Source organism: Varanus komodoensis, unplaced genomic scaffold (genome assembly GCF_004798865.1).
Source record: "Varanus komodoensis strain SLA01 unplaced genomic scaffold, ASM479886v1 scaffold15, whole genome shotgun sequence".
In the NCBI taxonomy this organism is placed as follows: Eukaryota; Metazoa; Chordata; class Lepidosauria; order Squamata; family Varanidae; genus Varanus; species Varanus komodoensis.
In genome coordinates this window covers 14,752,590-14,772,853 of record NW_025335440.1, presented here as the reverse complement: position 1 = coordinate 14,772,853, position 20,264 = coordinate 14,752,590, and the positions used below count along the sequence as shown (strand labels likewise).

The 20,264-nt window shown below is 44.4% G+C and overlaps 1 protein-coding gene across 10 annotated transcripts in view; it reads left to right on the top strand.

Annotated features, from left to right (window-relative positions):
- Positions 1-20,264, top strand: part of DIP2C (disco interacting protein 2 homolog C) — a 323,243-nt gene that overhangs the window by 297,500 nt on the left and 5,479 nt on the right. For 6 of the 10 annotated variants that reach the window (XM_044424777.1, XM_044424779.1, XM_044424778.1 and 3 more), the window contains 6 exons: positions 4,618-4,647; positions 6,431-6,492; positions 15,288-15,345; positions 16,851-16,925; positions 18,469-18,643; positions 19,938-20,061. In XM_044424777.1, the coding sequence (XP_044280712.1) occupies positions 4,618-4,647; positions 6,431-6,492; positions 15,288-15,345; positions 16,851-16,925; positions 18,469-18,643; positions 19,938-20,061 (524 nt within the window). The remainder of the gene's footprint in view (positions 1-4,617; positions 4,648-6,430; positions 6,493-15,287; positions 15,346-16,850; positions 16,926-18,468; positions 18,644-19,937; positions 20,062-20,264) is intronic. The other 4 variants (XM_044424783.1, XM_044424780.1, XM_044424773.1 and 1 more) reach the window with 1 other exon arrangement.

The window sequence follows — 20,264 nt, the reverse complement described above, 5'->3', positions numbered from 1 at the left end:
ACTCCTCACAGCTCTATAAAGTAACTGAGAATGCACAGTCCTGCTTTGAGTTGAACAATTTCTCTCTTCTAAAGAAATGTGTTTGCTTTGATACTATTGGGTGTGTCCAACAAGTGTTTACGCTTCTGCGCTCTGGGAAGGCTGCACTCTGTTTCTGGCCATTGGTGAGAAAAGCTGTTGCTCTACCAGTACTCTTCAGATATATACCCATAGTAGATACCTCTGGCTGTGCCTGGGTATTTTTCTGGATATGCATCTGAGTGTCACACTTAGAATGATTCCTTTCTCTGTGACACAGTGACAACTAGTATGAACTGGCTTTATTACACCATTGGCAGTCTTATCTCCTTGATGCCAAAGAGTTCCCACTATGGAAATCATCGCCCTTGATACCCTACCCTCCTAACAGTGCTATGGCAGACTATATAGAACATCAGTGGCATTCCACACGCTCTGGGAAAATAATATGTGGCCAGAGGAAGCGCCTGCCTTGCAGAGAACATAAAAGAGCACAGAGTATGGAGGGACCACCAGTCAGAGCAGCGCCCATTCACGTACAGCTCCGTGTGCATAAGGTCCTGTGTTCACTCCATTGTGCATCCAGTTAAATCATTCCTAAGAGCTGAGCTCGGAAAGGTCGCTGAGAGAGGCCACTGCCAGACACAGTGTGGCAGTGTAGAACCTCTTTCAGTCCGAGGGCCAGATTCCATTTTGGAGAAGTTCTTGGGGCTGCGCTCCAGTGCTGGTGGAGGCTGAAGACAAAAACAGTAGTGCCAAAAATGCCAGCATGGTAGAGCTTAAAGCTCTTCTTGCCAATACATAGGCCTTAGATTATGCCGTTCAGCCTTTGAAAAGGGGGTTATGAAGCTGCACAACAGCCAAGAAACCACCGAATGTTTGGGTCGGGGGAGGGCAGGGGAAGGGAGTAGAGCTCCCTTTGGGATCCCAGGGGTCTGCTTTGGGACTTTATCTGGCCAGATTTGGCCCATGCACCTGAGCTTCATGGCCCTGTAGTTGAGAATACTTCCCAGTCTCTGCAAATGGGTGGGATTGAAGTAATAACAATAACAATAATGTGTTGCATGGGTCAAGATCTCAGCATAAGGTGCTGAAGATATACTAAAGTTATTGTTGTTTACATTCTCATTCCTATTCACATTTGTAACCTTGCAGTTTCTGCACTGAGAAAACACAGCTTGTAAATGCAAACTGCATTTAACCAAATGAATTGTAGGTGCATATACTGCAAAAATGCTTTACATGTTGGGATCAGGACCTCCCTGTGTTTTGAGTAGGCATAGCAGGGATGGCACTGCTGTCGAGGAGGGGGAGCGTGGGCTGGGCAACAGTATTTTCCTTGGGGCACCGCTGACTGTCAGGAACCTTGAGTGGCGCATCTCTGTGCCATCCTGTGTTACGTTAGCAGCTTGGAAAGCTGCAAAGAACATGCCGTCTTTTTTGCAGTTGTGGGGGGAGCTTCCTTCTGCAGCCAACGCTCCTCTTCCTATTGAGAGAGAGGGAGGCAGAGTAGTATCAGCTGATCAGCTCTGATGGGTGTAATATAAAAAGACATCCCGCTGCTCTCTTATTTGGGTAGCAGGGATGAATGTAAAAGATGCCACTGCATTAATAATAATAATGGGGTTGTTTACCCAAATGTTATGTTCTGCTAATTTTGAATCCCACTGTTTTCTTTGGTAAATCATTGGAGTGTGGGCTTGGGATTAAGAGTGAAATGTACCGGACTGGTCTAATGCAAGCCACCTGGCAACCTTACATTGAAGCAGTGGAATAGCTCACACCACCAGTTTTGCCTCTGTGAGCCACAATTCCTTATTCTCTGCCACTCACTGAAGGAAGAAGGAGATCCCGAGAACTGAATGTTAGAAAGTGCTATAGGTATAAATGCAGTAAGTATTTTGCAGATTACTTCACAGAAATTAGACTAGGTTTGGAGAATGCAGGCTTCCATTAGTTGGTAATATCTGACAACAGCCAAATCAGACAGTTTCAGTTTGTTCAGTTTCTGATTGTTCCCATGTTGAGTTCAGATTGTCCCAAATGTTAACAGTTTTTACAAAAAATGTTTGCATGAAAATGTTGCACATTTTTGTTTATACTTCTAATATGTGCATTATTGTATGTCTAACATACACATTTTGTGCAAGTAATTTTCTTAATACAATGCATTTTAACATTCTTTTCACTAATATACACATTTTATGTGCATTTTCCTATAATATACTCATGTTATATGCATTTCTTTGGAGAACTCCATTGCAAAATGTGAAGAAATTTGAATTACAAAGAATAACCGTGGTTTGGTTTGCATATGGATTAGAAAGTGCAAAATTAAGAAAATTGCATAGACATGAGAAGCACATTAATTTTTCCTCATTCCCTGACTGGAGGAGTTTATGTTACAGTTACCTTCATGATGGTAATTCTGTGCAGACTATAGGTGTAGGGTTTTTGTGATAGACTGATACACCCAGGGGGAAAGGTCCCTATATATAGGAAACAGCATGACAAAAAGAAATCAGGTGAAGGCATCTCCCTGGACATCTAGTTTCGTGTGCAGGAAGTTCCTTATATGGAGACCCATTCATTTATATGGAGCCCTGCCTGCAGGCTGGAAAGGGACAGGCTTAAAATGGACTCACTGGCTCAGGGGAGCATCAGTCTTAGTCCTGCGTGGTGGAAATGAATGGGCCCTCAATTATTGGTGACAAACTTAAGCCTCAGTCCTTTCAGTTGGTCTACACAGGACTATCCTTAGATGCTGCCCCCAGTAAGAACATCCATCATCCTGTCCTCTTACTGCTTGCCATTGCAGGACCTTAATAAGGCCAGTGAAAGGACATGGCCCTGATTATCAGCTATTTTTGCCAAAGGGCCATTTTGAAAAGTGGTGTGTGCCTCACCTCCCCGAATGGCCTTCCAGGATGTCCTGTCTCCACAGCCTCAGTCCAGCCACATCCTTTCACCTGTCTTGGCCTGGCACGCAGCTCTCCCCTTGATTAGCTATGGGTCTGGGACCAGGGGCTGATGACCCCCAACCATGACACCGACAAAGGCATATTCAGTTTATGTGTGGACATAAAATAGTGCTCTGTAGCAGTGAAATATGGGCGTTACTGAACTCTTCCTGCAATTCAACATACAAAAAGGACTCTGATTCAGAGGTGGTGTGGGCAGACATCCCACTGTGGGGACCCTGAGGGGGGCCCTTTTGCACCTGTTCCTAACCCCAGCCCCAGATTAGCTGGCTTGTTGCCCACATGTGCTTCCCCTCCTGCAGCCCTGCTTTGACCCTTCTGCCAGGGTTTTTCTTTTCCTGAAATCAAACGCCCTCCTCTTCCCTGCCCACATGCCCCTTTTCACACACAGGGGTGTCCGAGGACACAAGGCCCTTTAGTGTGCATGCAAATGAGATGTGCACGTGAATGTGGAGAGAGAACAACCCACGTCAGGGTTTCTGGGTACAGGAGGAGAAAGTGCAGTTGGATTTCAAGTCCGGGGACGGCGGGGATGAAATTCAGTGGTGGCGATGGGGCCAGGGTAGCCTGATGGGACTGCAGTGAAGGCTCTGGAGGATTGCAGATTTTGCATCCCCGCCCTAAGAGAACAAGTGATTTCATGGGAACTGGCTGCAAAAGAGGGTTCTCAGTCCAGCTACTCAAGGTTCATTCTCCCACTTCCCTTCCAAGGAGCCTTCACAGGACATGGGCCATTCACGCTCTCGGCACAAACTGAGACCAGAAGGCATCAGCGGCCACTTGTCCCAACGGCTCTAGGCTGCTACCAGTAGGAGAACCCCCATTGCTAGGGAAATGGGGCAGGAGGGTGTTGGGCCCTCGCGTCCTGCTTGTGGGTCTCGCATGGGCGGTTAGTTGGCCACTGTGAAGCTTTGTTGAGCCCAGCATGGCTCTTCTGATGTTCTTACATTCAGTCCTCTTGCTGCAGAATTACCTGCACAGAGAGAAGGCATGCTTAGAGGATGACTCCTACAGAATGGGAAAGGGACTGGCATTCACTAAGACCATGTAGCTCTTGCTCTCTCTCTGTCTCTCTGTCTCTCTCTGTCTCTCTCACACAGACACACACACACACACACATGCACACAGAGAGACTTTTCAGGTGTGGAAAGGAGCCTGCCTTTTTAATTTTAACCCCCCTCCCCCCCCAAAAGGTGTGCCAGTATGTCTCTCAGATATTTGGGAAAAGCTGAGCAAGAGCAAGGCTGAAGCATGCCCTTAAGTTCCACTTGACAGATGGAGCGATTCTCAGCACATGCTGTCCACTAACAATATTGTCTGTACTGTCTCCAAAATTGCTTAACGCCGTATGTCAAAGGTCAGCGAGTCTGTTATAGTCTTTTTTGTTTGCTCTACTAAAATATTGACATCTCATTTTTTTCTTTTTTAAACCTTTAAATGGTAAAATGGCTTAATTTATACAATTCCTGTATTTGACATGGTTTTTCCTTTTATTTTACTCCCTGCTTTTCGCATTATCCTCTTTTTTTCTCCCACCTTTCATTCCCTCTTTTTATTATTTTCCATGTGTTTCTGCCTTTCCTTCTCCCTGGTATCCCTCCTGTTTCTGCTGCTGTAGCCACACAGGCTGGGGAAACTGGCCGAGCAGGTAGGGGATTTTTGTGTTCCCTAAAATATCCGCCTTTCCACTCCTAACAGTGGGACAGACTAGATGGAGTCTGGAGATCTTTGGTGCATTGTCAAACCCCTTCCACCCTGGCTGTTGTGCAGGAAGGGAAAGGGAAGTAGCCACAGGTTTGACCTGGATGCAGCCTTATCCAAGGTTAGCCATCGTTTCAGTAACACCCTTGAAATTAAACAAACAAAAAATAGGTTTAGCATCAATGTTCAAACTGTCAGAATTGATTTTTATAAACTGGTTCTGGCCAACTATGAAAACATTTCCTAAGGTGGTAATTATAGATTGACTCCAGCCCTGCGCTCCGAGCTCCATTAACGATGCTTGAAACGAGCTTCTCCTCTCAGCACTAGTCTGTTACACTGCTGAGTCTATTAGCGCACTGAAAACCGTACTTTCTATGCCAGCTAGATAGGATTGGTGTCTTGTGTTGGCTTTATAACAAGCTGAAGTGGCTAATGTGCATGTCGCCTCTCCCGTAACTCTCTCCTGCTGTCTTGGTGGTGGGTGCTGATTTTAAAAAGTGTTTAAAAAGTATTCCTTGCTTATGATGTCTTGTACTCCCTTTGGTATCAAACGTGTACGGAAGGCACACAGGAGAAAATAAACTGCCAGGAAGCACCTGGGAAACCTCAGAAGGGAATGTGCTGTTGTCTCGTGTTAACCCTCACTGTGTGCTGTCTAGTCAGCCTCGCTCCGGTCTGGGTAGGATCCTTGCTTCCTAACATGGTGCTGACACAGCGGTTGTTCCCTCCTAGCCGAAGAACGGCCTTGATCCAAACGCAGCTTTGCTGGCAAGCGTACAACCACTTCTCATGGAGTCAAATCCTGGCCCCTGGCTGATGCACTTTTAGGGCTTACCTTTTCTGTGGGCACATCTTTTCCACATGTTTACAGACATTTGTTGCACACTCGAAGTATCCACCATGGTCAAGTGGCTCTCACACATGGGTGCCGAGAAACAGGCCATCCGTGTAGCATCCTATCCTGACACTGCCTAGGAAACCACGTCATTCGACGCGTTCAGCGTCTAATTGCAGCAGGCACGGCTGGACGTGGCACTCAGTCTTGTTCTATAAACCGTGCTCTCCTACTTTTCTACTTCTAGTTTGGCAGCAAAAGCAGAAGGAAACTGCTCCATAGGAGGTTAAGCACTTGGGGAAGGAAAGGACAATTATGGAGTAAAACGGGGCAAGGGGTGTCATCTACGAAAGAAGATGCTTCAAACGAATGGACAATTTACCTTTAGAAGAGCTTTCCAGGAAAACAGCAATGTTTATTAATAAAATGCAGTAGGATGATTTAAAAAGGAACAGAATAAGTGCTTCTGCAGTCCATATCTGTGAATACCACATGTCCAACTCTTTAATACCATCGACTGTTAATCAGACTTTGCATGTGTGTCTCAAGCAGTCCACGCATCCCACTTGACCTCTTGCTTCTACCATTACGAACTGTGTGCCTTCAGCTGATTCTGCCTCCCTCTTTATTTTGCCAAACTCGTGTACCTTTCATGACTTTTATGTTGTCACAAGCTTTGAATAACACAGGCAACTGGAAATGTATATTTATAACCAACTGGTTAATGGGTTTGCCAAGGACGATATGTTTAGATTGCTCTCCCCTTGGTACTAATGCATTCCATGTTTTTACTATTGCACTGTGCCTAATATTTCTTTTTTAACTGTATAGTAAGTAGAATGCAGAGCACCCATTCAAGGCAGAGCGCTAACTAACGAGTGCTCTTTTGCAGGGGACGTCTGGCCCAGATCCAACCACTGTGTATGTTGACATGAGGGCCCTCAGGCATGACAGGTAAGTCTTGGATTCTAATATTGCAATATTCCAAGTTGTAGAATGGTGGAAAGAAAATACAAATAGAAAACTGTCTTTTCTCCTTGCCCTTCTGCAGTAGTAGAAAGCAAATGAATGCAATTTAATTTGTATTTCTTTATTTCTCCAAGTTATGCCCACATCTTAAAATACAAACATGTATTGTACACTCAGAATGATGCCCACTGCATTTAAATCTGAATATTTTTGATATACTAACAGATGGCTAGAATAAAGGAGAGTGTCTGTCTTTCAGTTATGTTCCGCTGTCCAGGTCAGTGTGCCAAGACTGTGAAACCTAGGTATGGATACTAATGGAGTGCTTTGAATGTGCATCTTGGAGTTATTTCTTTTTAAAACATATTAATTTAAATTAGTTTTAATGCATCCACGAAGGAGAAACACTAGTAACTTCTTCAGCCACTAGGAGACAGAGTTCCCTAACCAGGATATAGCTTTGCCGTTGATACCGCTTGAAGTTCTGTGCCCCTCTGCTGCGGGACAGTGGAGTGGACAAGATGCTTCCTCGGAGGTCTGCAAGGGTGCACCACAGGCAGGGGACTCAGCAAGCTCAGCTTCACTCAGACAGGGCTGGGCACTGTGTGTCCGGCTCCGGCAGCTCTGTAAGTTTCCTTGAAGTCTTCACAGTATTAAACTGAGAATCCAGGTCCAGAGGTGTGTGTGTGTGTGTCGGGCAGTTCTGCCAATGCTAAAGAAAAATGATCTTCTGTCAAGTGGAAAGGTGACAAGGCCCTGCTTTTTACAGCAAGTTGCATAACCTAAAAGGAGCGTGGAGGAGAGCCCTTAACATGCTGAACACGTAAGAGATGCATATGCAAGAAGGCAGCGGGTCAGGTCGCCTTGAAGGATTTGTTGGTTTGTCGATTACACCCAACAGCGATGAGTGCATTTGGTGGAAGAATGGTTGCATAGGTTAAAGCGTTACATGTGCACTGAGTGCTCAGCAGATGTGTGACTGGCCCCAACAGCAGTGATACCTTAGGCAGATGTGCAGACTGTGCTCAGCAAAATTGGACAGAAACGTGAATTGCAAATAGAGTGGGACCAGAGAAACATGGGCTTTACCGTAATCCTACAAGCCTGAAGCCTGCTCAGCTGTGACCTAAATTCTTTAAGCAAAGAATCGTCTGCATATTTTTTTCCTGCAAGTGCTTTAACCTTCTTTACTACCAGGAAGAACATTATTGAAAGGGTTAGCTGTCCTTCAGAACTTGAAATGAAGGGTGAGGCAGGACTTTGATGTGGGAAATGAATATCGCTGGGCAAATTGACTTGTAATTCACTGATGAGGAGTGTTCATTTGTGGAGCTACCATAATTATGAATGCTCACCATGATATCTTGGGGTTATTATATATGTTTACTTAAGTCTATGTTTCAGTAAGCTTTTTAATTGTTATTGCAGTTCCACTGGTATAGAGACTAAAGTGAAAGTTTATTTCCTTGGAGAGTTTTCCAGAGGGTCCATCACCAAGTGCTAATGAGTGAATTTAGCTGCTGTGAATTAAGAGTGGATAGTACACGCTTAATTATGCCTGGCCACCTTTGGAAGGGGAAGGCAGCTTGGCACACAGAAAAGTAGCAAAGGTGGCAAACGAGTGTCTACCGCTGCTGCTTCTGTGCTTAGCTTTATGGTGTCTGTGCACATGTGCAGGGATCCAGTGTGGAGTGGCTGAGTGTTGGACTGGGGCCCTGAGGGATCTAGGTTCTGGTCTCCACTCAGTCTTGGAGCTCACTGGGTGACCTTGGACCAGTCACTTGCTCTCAGTTAAGCCTACCTCACATGCTTGTTGTCCTGAGGATGAAACCAAGCCGAGCTGGACCATGCAAGCTGCTTTGGGTTCCTTGCAAGAGGAACGCAGGAGAGATGTAAATGCCATGTCGTGATGATGATGATGATGATGATGATGATGATGATGGTAACGGTGCTGAAGGAATGATCATGCCATGGGAAGTGCCCTCGCTCTCGGTGCAAAAATCATGCGGCAAAGATCTTGCCTTCCTACCATTTGCACCCAGAAGCCATGGCTACGTTCGTGCCCTGTTTATCTTGTCTTTTTCTTTGTTGGCCATTATTGCTCTACTGTTTCTGTCTAATGAAATGGCATCAAGGTGGTACTGAAAGACCATTCCTCTCACTAAGCAGGGAGAGGTGCGCCTCTCAGGCAGCATTGCAGGAGAATGGGAAGTGTTAGCAAAGAGTTGGAGGGCAGGCTTTTCATTCACTGGTTAATTAGAACAGTTACAAACTACCTTTGGGCCAAGAGGCCTTTAAGACACTGGCCAGAACAAGCCATGCAACCGTTTGAAACAACAATGCATTAGCAAAGGAGCAATCACACCTCCAAAGGACTAGCTCTGAACCCTTCTTTAAAGATTTGGACGAAGGGTTAGTGAGCTCCCTACAAAGATAGTGAGCTATCTTTGTAGCTCACTGAAAGCTCAGCTCCAAAGGAGCTAACCTAACCTCCCTAGAAAGGGAGTTCCAGACACAGACATAACTTACCTCACTCAGGGGCAGTGAAGGATGCTGCCCAATTGTCTGTATTTAAGTAAGGGTTTTTTTTCTTTTTGCAAATTCTCATAGAGCATGGGAAGAATAAAGAATTAGTTTGGGGGGCTGCAATATATGGGCTGTATTTGTTTATCATTCCCTTGGCAACTTTGCTTATTCTGTTCACTTTAGTCTGTTTTGTTTATATTAGTTTTTCTTTTCTTCTACATTTTCTTCTGTGTGTTTGTATATGTTAAGAAAATTATTTTAAAAAACAAAAACAATAGGGAGAACCAGGGACGTGGCTTCTTTTTCCCCCCTCTATGGGGCAACACTAAGAAAACTAATACACCCTGCCGGGTCACTGCAGTGAAGGCTTCCCCTCAGGGCCATTAATTAATTAATTAATTAATTAATTAAAAACCTTTGTACCCCATCCACCACGTTGACATCTTACAACAAGCCGAGGGCACACTTTGCAGTCCTCACCACAGCATGTTCCGCTTGGTGCTGCACTGCTTCGTTCCTTCCCAGAATGTCGATTCAGTTAACATTTTTATAGGGTTTTAAATCATGCGCCTGCATGTGCTGAATTCAGCAAAATACTTTAGGCAGTACGGGAGAGCATTAAATATGCAGGAAGCTACGCTGCGCTATAGCCCAGAAGGCAGCAAACGGCTCAGTAGGTTAGTCGGGCAGGAGGGCCTTGTTGATTTTTCTAGTCCAACCACCCCATGAAAATGAGGGAATGTAGAAATATGCAGGTGGCAGCAATTGGAGGCTGTAATTCTGTCACTTAGAGGTGGACCAACTTGCAGGGACCAGTTTCCCCCCCTCCAGAATCCACAGGGGCCCACACTTGCCCTCTTGCAGTGCTGCCAAAATTCAGCAGGGCAGAAAAAGAGATGATTTTAACCATGTTTCTGCGGCACTACAAATACTATTAGCAAAGGGCAACTCGTTTCCCTTGAGGCAAGGGAAAATCAGCCCCTTCTTGTTGTCCTTTTTGGTGACAAATTCAGCGAAAGGCCCTTTTCACTCTTGCCAAAAGGGCCAAGGGCCCGCATGTTGCTCACCACTGCTGAAAACATTTCCCCCACAGAATTTCTCCCATGCAAGGTTGCCGGGACTGACTGACTTAATTAGAAATCCAGGTTTCTGACTGAAAAAAGGAAAAGGGATCTGCAAATTAGATCATTTCCTGTGTGTACTAATCTAAAGCCTTAAGATTTGAGCCTCACTCCCAACTTTGAATAGAAGGAAGTTATGGAGTAGAGGAAGTGCCCGAGAGTTTATAGTAATTGTTCATGAGGGAAACCCACTCATACACTCCCTATTTGGTTTTTATTATATTTATATTCCACCTTTTTCCCTTCAAGGAATTCAGAGTGGCTTACATAATCTACTTCCACCTCTCAATTTTTATCCTCACAACAGCCCTGTGAGGTAGGTTAGACTGAGAATCACTGACTGGCCCAAAGTCACCCAATGAGTTTTGTGATTGAGTGGGGACTAGACCCCAGATCTCCAGGATCCCACCCAACATTCTCACCACTACACCATGCTGGCTTTCTATTCAGTTTGGAAAGTAATTATTTTTCCCCAGATTTGGAAGATATTTCTATTTCTCCTGAATCCCAGTTCAGAATTTTGAGACCCACCAAGCTTCTAGTGACAACATGGAGATCACAGTATGGTCCAAATGCCACCCTGTCATCCTTCCCATCCCAGTGACCTGGAAACACTCCTGGTGGTTTGAGTCCAGCTACAGGAGCCCCGCCAAAACCCCTCCCAAGCTCCTTCCCTTGTACTGGGAAAAAGGCTAAGGAGCCTTGGTTGGAGAACCATCAGAAGCAAGAGAGTCTATTTAGCCTTCGGTCAATTCCGGATAGCGGGTTGCTGTTCAAAGCCTTCAAATGCGTCTGTGACTACAGCTAAAGCACCTCTTTCTAGTCCTTCAGTCGTCAAAGAGATTGGGCTAGCAAGGCATGGGTTTGGGAGCTGGAAAATGCTCCTACTGGGTCTGCCCTTCTTGGTAATTACCGGATATGATCCATGCGACTTTTATAGCAGAGGTGCATGAATCATTCTTCAGTGCTCTTTTCCCAGTCTGTATTATTTGGCATGCCCATGACATTAAGAAACGCACGTGGGCGTAGACTTGAATAGTCTCAGAAAATGGTCAGGAACATGGCACATCAAATGGAGAAGGCTGTTTGCAAAAATAGTATAGTAGGAAATAGAACAGTGAAATTGAGGTGTAGGCAAAATAAGGAAAGATGAAAATGAATGACAGTGCATATAGGACAACACAAAAATGTTGAATGATTTGGGACCTGAATGGTTTAGAAAGGATTCTCCTCTATCTCCTGTATGTACAGAGACGTTCTATGCATCTGAATTCTTTCCCTTCTTGGATTCACCAAAGTCTGAATCTAAGCATCTTCTGCTTTGACAGTTTGACAAACACCTAAGTAGCTGGGGTTAGCATAAAACAGGGAGTGTGTGTACACACGCATTTCAGTGTACCTTTTTAATATTGGACACCTGCTATATACCATAATTGAGAGTGAGGACTGTTTTATTTCCTGCTTTTTGCCCATGTATTTAGGTTAGAAACATAGGGCTGGGTCCAGTTTGAGACATGTACAGCTGGGCTGGTGGATGCAGACTGTATATTCATGCAGGTGTAGTTTGCATCACAAGTAGAGAAGTCTCATTTCCCAAAAGTATGAATTGGCCCATGATTGCTTCATATCGCAAACCCTGCTGGAACAATGTAAGGGTGGAACCTTGGTTGGTCACACGCTGCATCTTGGCCAAGGTGTTGGTCGCCTCCCAAATCCTATATCAGTTACTATCCCATCAGATACCGAATTGCCTTTGGATCTGGATGTGGCAACCAGCCTCTGACTTCATAGCCAATTGTAGATGACAACTCTGTTTCTCGCTGTGTTAAATGTTGCATGAAATTAAGGCTCCGTTGTTGGTTTTCTCACCCCAAATCTCAAGGAATACCCATTCGTTTGTAACTTGACTCTCCCAGTTCCTGAGGCTCTGAGCTTATGAAGAAAAAAGGGAAGTATTACACAATAGAAAATTTCCTTTCATAAAACTTGTTCTCTGAAGCATTGAGTTTGCACAGTCCTGTTGTGAAGAGGGCACTTCCTTCTTTCTCTTTCTTTCAGCAGACTTAAAAAAACCCTTAGAAATGAAGTTCTTTTATTGAAACTTAACTGGCTACGGAATAGTATAAAGCAAAGAGTCATTTCTTGTAGAAAGGAGAGACACATCTGTCCATGTAAAGGGGTGAATCCAAACCGAAAGTTCCTCTCCTTCCCTCCCATTCAGCAAGACCTCTGACTCCCCACTCGGGATGGCTCCTGCAGCTTGTGGGCTGGATGGCGGGAACTGGACACTTCATAATTAGTCCACTCGCTTCTCCGGCATCTCCTGTCAGGGTCAAGGAACGTCCCCTCCATCTCCTCCCCAACCTTCTACCTGACCTGAACAGTATCTAAAATGTTATCCAGGGTGCTTCTCACATTCTGTCCAAGGAACTTCACTGGGTAATCTCGCACCTGCCAACTCCTCCACCAGCTCTTGATCTCCTGATCAGACAAATCCACCTGATTACAGTGAAATTTGCAAGAGACAGGCCACCTTTCCACAGCTCCCAGATCTCTTCCCCCACTGGTCCCATGTGGCCAAGAATGAGGAGTTTGGAAGCTTCCCCTTTTAGTTACTTGGCATTTCTTGTGTCATTCAGAGCTGCGGTTAACATCAACCAGGGTTAGTTTCCACAAGCCAGCATGAAAACCCATTGTTGAAGCTGATTCATTGGGAGCTAATCCTGTTTAAATGACCCACAGTTTGCTGCCCCAGATGACCAGACAGTGCAAAATTTTCCAAACTATGACAAGGATAGAGCAGAAGACGTGTGAACTTCGGGCTTGCTACAGTTTGTCCTTGCACACTAGTAACATGCTAAAATATGGATTGCTGTGAAATGCAAACACAGGGCCAAGAAAATGCATTACTTGGTTGGTGTATCAACACTTTTTAATCACTTCTACAGAAAAGGAAACAGTTTGGAGCTTGGTTTTTCAGATGGTCTTTCTGGGTTGCTAGATTGATGGTTATTACAGGCTGGTTATAGAAGAATAACCCCACGTTGGCCCTCCGTGGTCATGTTTTGTATAATTCATAAACCATATTTCAAAGGTTTTCACCTGCTCTCAGTACTTCTACCTCCTGCCTTCCCACATCTATGAGTTTCCCACAGCAAGCACCAAATTGCTCTGTGCTACCTGCAGGGGCTTTCACTGAAAAGCCAGCAAGAACAGCTTTTCCCATTCCTGCCACTGTTTTCTGGGCTTTCCTTCATTTGCCTTTGGAGTAACGTTTGAGGTAGCATTTGTAATAAACGCTGCCTTGACAAATCTCACAAAATCACAGCTTGGATTCTCCACTGGGCACTGGGATTTAAGTATATGTTGTAGGAAAAGGGATTTGTGACTTGGCTTGAATATACCTTCTGTTGGGGCTTTCTTAAAACAGGAATTGGTGCTCAGTGTGATTAACATTCCCCGTAAAACCTGTGTAGGAGTCATTTAAGATTCAATTAAAATACACACACACTTTCTGGAGGCCCCTTGATTTTATAGACAAGGGTTTATTGCTGGATTTATCCTGGGCTCTGGATTTATCCTGGGCTCTGATTGACCCACTGGCAGTTCTGGTACTCATTTAAAGCTTTACCACGTCTGTTTTTAAAACAGACTGTAAATTGTTCTTAATCACCTGCAAAGGAGGAAGACCTGATTACTACCTCCCCCTTGCAGTTATGAATTCTGTAAATCACCCAGGCCATCTCTGGACACAGCCATTATACTCTCGCGAAAAGTGTGGTGTGCATTTTAACCAGGGAAGTCCTGAGTACAAATCACCATCAAGCCACAAAGCCTCATCTTGGCAGTCATTGTCTGTCAGTGAACCCTGTAAGGTTGTTGGCAGGTAACACCATAGACGAAGAAGCCTGCAAGAGTTGCAGCATAATTTTTTAAAGTTACTTACTAAAGCATCCATGTGTCCTTCACAAGTTCATGTGTGTATGTTTGCAGAAATAAGTTTACATTGGGGATTTCTGTCATGCTACTTTCCTTGACTGCAGAAAACCCACAAAGCGATGGGCAACTTCAGAATACATATACAGACAAAATGATTTGTTAAATTCCATTAAAACTACACATAATTTAAATTACCATAGGAATATTCAGACAAGGAGCAGGGTGTGTGCAAGAGAGATTATACAGGTCACAATATATTGTTTCGTCTGGAAAACTGCTAATCTGGAGAAATGGGTAAATAGAACTTATTCAGGTTTCCTGCTTTGCAGCTCTGATGTACAAAGCATACTATTCCAGATGGTAAGCAAGCAGTTCCAACTAGGCCAGCGATCACTCCTGGCAAAAGAACTGAGGGCCAGACTACTGAACTGAGGGCCAAACCAATTGTGTAGCATGTATCTGAGTCAGATTGCTTTCTTTACTTTTGTGTAACTAAGCATGGCCCTAATTTAGATCAAGACCAACCTGCACTGGCAGGGGTGGATTTACCCAAGGAGATTTTAAAAGGGCGGGGGGATCCAATGACCCCAGTGAGAAAATGGAATTTTGAGAGGAAGTGGGAGAAAAGTTTAATCCAAATTAGAGTGATGTGAAGTAAAAAAAGAAATCCATCAGGCTTAGCTACTCCTTATGGAGGTAATGTAACATGTACTTTGGCCCTGAGCATCTCCAGTTTGACTGGGGCATGCAAAAAGAGAACCAATCTGTCCCTTCATTCTTCCACGGCACTCACGTTCTTTTCCACCCAAGCCTGTCCACAGGTATAGTTTCCCCTGTGCTATTTTTTATGGGAACCCAAGACCTTTAAGGATCTGTTCCCCCCCCCCCCCCGCTTCTCTCCAATGCCTTATGGACTTTCCCGCTAGCTGTGGAATTTCAGAGATGTCAATTTGGAATGAGATCCCGTTGTGTTCTGTGAACATGACTCCCCAGTAAGGAAGTGTAGGATTGCAGCTTTGCTATTCTAAGTGGTACCTTTTGACTACGAAAGACTATGGCGATCTTGCTCCGGCTGCTGTGGGCAGAACCAGAACGAAGCCTGCAGAATGGCAGTGGGTTAGGCTCAGGGTGCCTGAAGTCATTTATATGGAATTACTGCAAATGTTGTGCATTCATTGTTGTTTTGTTTTTCAGAGTGCGCTTAGTAGAAAGAGGATCCCCTCATAGTTTGCCCCTCATGGAATCAGGAAAGGTAACCACTTAAACTGTTTAAAACTTAGAGTATCTTAAAGGACTGAGCAACCAAATTTTGGATATCTCTACACCTATTTCTATGTGCCATGGAGTGGGAGTTGCTACACAAAGAAAAGTACTTGCCTTTGGCAAGTGCACAGCCATTTCCACTGACAGGGATCATGCATGGCAGCCTTCCCCAGTCTGCTGCTGCGCAGATGTTTTGGACTTCAATTCCCATTATTCCCAACCAGCACAGAGTTTCTGAAAGGCTGTTCTGTGGCCACGTTTCCAGTGGCACCTCCTGTATACTCAGATGCAGCTGGATTGTTGTAATTCTCACCGTGTTCTCTTCACATTCTTTTAGTTGGATAAGGTATGATGTCAATGCCATAATACATATGGATACAGTTTTCCCAGGATAACATTACACATTTGGTACATCTAAAGCGTTTCTAGTAATTCATCCATATACATTAATCCTCCTAGATTTGGGTGGGGTGTGGGAGGATCTCTAGTGAGCTGAAGGAGTTACCTAAGGAGACATAATTCCCTTTCTTTGTTTTGTGGCTCTGTGGTGTATAAAATGTGTTGGGTGATCTGCAAAACCTGCTTGGTAAGAGTTAGCAGAGATGGCTTTTTGAAAACCAACATGCGAGATATAATTTGGCTGGTTGATCTACAAATAATTGTGTAGATTAAAGACCACTTTTCAATTGTCCAGTAGAACTGTTGCCTTTGGCACATGGTAGACCCTACCAGCCCTTTAAAGCCCCCTAGATGCATGGGACCTCAATGGGAATACTATAGTAAGGATTTTAATTAAGACCTCTTTCTAGGGAGGTCCTCCTTTGCAGCTGTGATGCTAAGCACAGTCTCTTTCCAATGGTTGCATACCTGCCGGATTTTCTTTAGATGGGGACACCTATGCAGGTTGCTGATGCTGACTGTTGTGAGGAGCAGCTTGGTTCTGGATGCTTGAGGCCCATGTCACTGGAGTCAGCCAAGCTGCCTCATGGTCCACTGGGGTAAAATGTGCTTGTGGGCTGTGCTGATTATCCCAGAGAAGTGCCTTACTCGCCATTTTACATTTTCCCAGCTTGCCTGCAGCCAACCAAGAATTCATCCTAGTATGAAGCTGCTGCAGAGGAAGCTGCTTCCTATGGAACAGACCAATGGTCTATTGAACGGGCAACGCTGGGGATCGGTGCTACAACCTTTCACCCATGAAAGATGTGCTGTACCACCGGACAGTGGCCTTCTCTGTCATAGCTATTGGTGGTGGTAGTCTTAGGCATAAGTGAAAAGATGAAAACTGAAGAGCCATGCAATTCATGGATGAAAATACAGGTTTGCCACAGGTTTGCAAGGCTTAGCTAGGGTGCCCACCTCATTCTTTTTTCAGCCTTCTTTAAGAGTCTTTGGAAAGGCTTCTATGGACAAGGAGAAAACTTGTGGTTGCATAAAACCGATCTGTGCATCATCTGCCCCTAACCAAATATGACTCATTTTGTCTTTCAAAAGATCCTCCCAGGAGTTCGCATCATTATTGCTAATCCAGAAACTAAGGGGCCCCTGGGGGATTCTCATCTCGGAGAGGTGAGTCACAAACAGTGCATTGACTGGTACTGGATTGCATGACTGGATTGAAACCTACCTACCTACCTTCTTTCCTTCCTTCTCCTTCCTTGCTTCCCTAACAGGTTTCCTTATTAAGTGTATGACAAAGAGCCCACACTAATACGTTCATACCATGCAGCTTTATGCAAAGTTATGAAGTTAATAGGAAAGTTACAAGCTAGCTTGCCTTGACACAGTTGAGAACAATGAGTACCATTTCTTTGCTTTAAAAGTTCATTTGTTTCTTCAATTTTTTGCTTAATTCTTTAATTCTTATTTCAAGCACAGTTTCACAAGTATGTAACTGATTTAGGCAAATTCTTAGCTTTGCAGAGCTTGCTTCCCCCCCCCCCCCACACACACACATACGCTATGCACACACATCATTTTATTAATATACAGCAAAATAGACACTAATATTGTGAAAATGAGCCAGTGTCTTACAGCAGTTAATAATGCAGGACTGGGACTCGGGCGATCCATTCATCCAGGGAGCTCATTGAATAACTTTGGGCCACTCATAAACTCTCAGCCCAGCCTACCTCACAGGGCTGTTGTGAGGATAGGATTGAGAGGAGGTGAAGAATTATGTGAGCTGCTTTGAAAGGAAAAAAAGGTGGGAAATAGATAAGATGGATGGATGGACGGACGTACGGATGATGGAGACAGAGAGCGAATGAATCTTGTGATACTCCAGCCATTGCTGTCACTGGGCTTGGGACCCTTCCATTAGGGAAAATTCATTTTGCTTGTGGAATGGCCCTAGTGGAAGGGCACTGTGTGAGAAAATGGCCACATCTGTGCACATACACACAAATCCAAAGAAGTTCTTTTCTCTGCTGTCCAGGGATGAGTAAAAGTACCTCTGCTATTATTCCTGGTGGTGTCACAGGATGGTATCCAGCAGTGTCATTTTGCTAATGCAAAGCATATCACAATAGCACAGGGACCCCCTAGTGCAGTGCTGGTAGGTTTTTTGGAGGAATCGGGGCACAAATGAATGCCATTGGCATTGGCCTAGCTGTCCTTTCCACCAGTATAATGTAACTTGCTGTGGCAGAACGACTTGACAGGAGAATGCCCATAGAATCCTATGATTTCCCCAGATCACATCAGTGCTTCCCATAGCAGCATCAGGGTTACTGGGCCTGCTGTAATAAGGAGCTGTAAGAACCCTCTGCAACTAAGGTTTGAACATATAACCACTGTGAGGCAGGCGTTAACCTCCAGAAACCAATGGTGAATTGCAGATGTGGCAAGGAGACAGGATCTCACATTGGGGTAATTTGCAAAAGTCGGCTGTGAATTGGCTTTGGTAGGACTGCTTGCCTGCCTTTGTAAGCCTGTGTGTGCACAAAATGTACAAGGTCCTGCTTTCCTTATGAAGGAAAACTGGCTACTGAGTTGCTCGTTTTCTTGCTGAAAGACTCAGAGAGAGAGGAAAGCGCTGAAAGTATTTGCGGGAGAGTATTGTCAAAAGTCCTTCATCCAACAAAAACGTAACTTTTCTCCTCACACCTAGATATGGGTTCACAGTGCACACAATGCCAGTGGGTACTTTACTATCTATGGTGATGAATCCTTGCAGTCAGATCATTTTAACTCAAGACTTAGTTTTGGAGACACGCAAACCATCTGGGCGCGGACTGGCTACTTGGGTTTCCTGAGAAGAACAGAACTCACAGATGCAAATGGGGGTAAGTTTGCTCGCTGCTTATCAAAAGTTTGTGAGTTGAGCTCAGCTTTAAAGTCTCCTATATAATGCCTGCCAGCTACATGGTATTCTTTCCGTAGCTCTCTCTCGCCCTCACACTGCCTTGCATCGCTGAACTCTGCTCTTAGAAACCGTAACATGGTTTCTGCATCTGATATGAGAGAGAAATGTTGAAAAATCATCTGTACCTATTTTTGGCAGATATTCTTCTGCACAAATATGCTGAGAACTGACTCAATTTGGAAAGCGGTTTTCGAGCCCTCTTCCTAAACTTCTTACACAGAAGGTTCCATAGAAAAGCGATTTGCATCTTTGCATCTGCCAGTGTTCCAGTGTTCTTGAGAGTTTTTCCCAGCCGTGTCTGGCTGAAGCTGGACTTTTTGCATGGTTTTCCACTGGAGAGCAAATAGATGGTGGTGGAGAATAGGCACACCCTTTTGTAGGGTGTGCCTGTACAGAAACTCCTTCTACTGAATTAGACTGTGATCTGATCTGATCTGTGATGTTGTCAACACTGTTGGGGTTTGGATGCCCTCTAACGCTTGTGTTTAGGACAGCTGTGAAAAATTGTCCTAGTCCCACAGAATATTCCTGGATTTTGTTTTCCTACATTAGCTTCTCTTGATTTATGGCTGCTTTTAAACCTTAATGTATTTTATTTGAGAACATTGTAACTGTTGTTTTATGCCTCACTGTTTGCTTTTTATATCTTTTTAATGAGCCGCCTTGTTTATATTTTAAATAGAAAGAGTGATAAGAATCATAGAGAAAAACGGATGTTCTTTTTTCTTTTTAATTTGTTAGCTGCTTATCTTTTTAATTTGCCTTATTTTGAAATTTAAACATTTAAAGCATATTTTAAAAAACCAAAATAGATGGCATTTCTTGTTATATTCTTAATCTGTATTGATACATTTTTAGTTGTACAATGTTGGCTGTCTTGTAGCTATGTGTGAAACCATGAGATGGAAATAAATTAAACTGGGGTTAAATCCAGATTTACATGGGATCAACCCACCCCATCCTTCTACTCAGCCCCACCACCTCCTGAAGATGCTACATGGTGAAACAGGGGATCACACTGAATGGGGTGCACTGCAGAAGGGGAAGAAGTGGGGACCCTGGAAAGCTGGATGGAGTTACCCACATGATCTGAAGTCCTTGGACTACAAGCAGAAAACCTAGCCTTCCAATGGCATCAGTGTCCTTACACTCCCTAACAGAAGTCATTTTATGTTTCCTTCATTTCATTTTATGTTTCCTTCTCTTCAAACCAGAGCGACATGATGCACTTTATGTGGTTGGTGCGCTAGATGAAGCCATGGAATTGCGAGGAATGAGGTACCACCCCATAGACATCGAGACATCTGTCATTAGAGCGCACAAAAGCATTACGGAATGGTAAGTCCTGTGCCAATGCCTCTTTTTGTGTGTGAACGTGTAGACCTGTGCGGACCTGCAATGTTTTATTTATGACTCGTAAAGTTTGATCCAGACGTGGACACATGTGGTGTAGCCCTCCTGAAGCCAAACGGTCAAGTTAACCATGACTAATTGAAGGCCTGTGGATTTCAGTGGGTCTCCTCTAAGTATCCCGCCCTTAT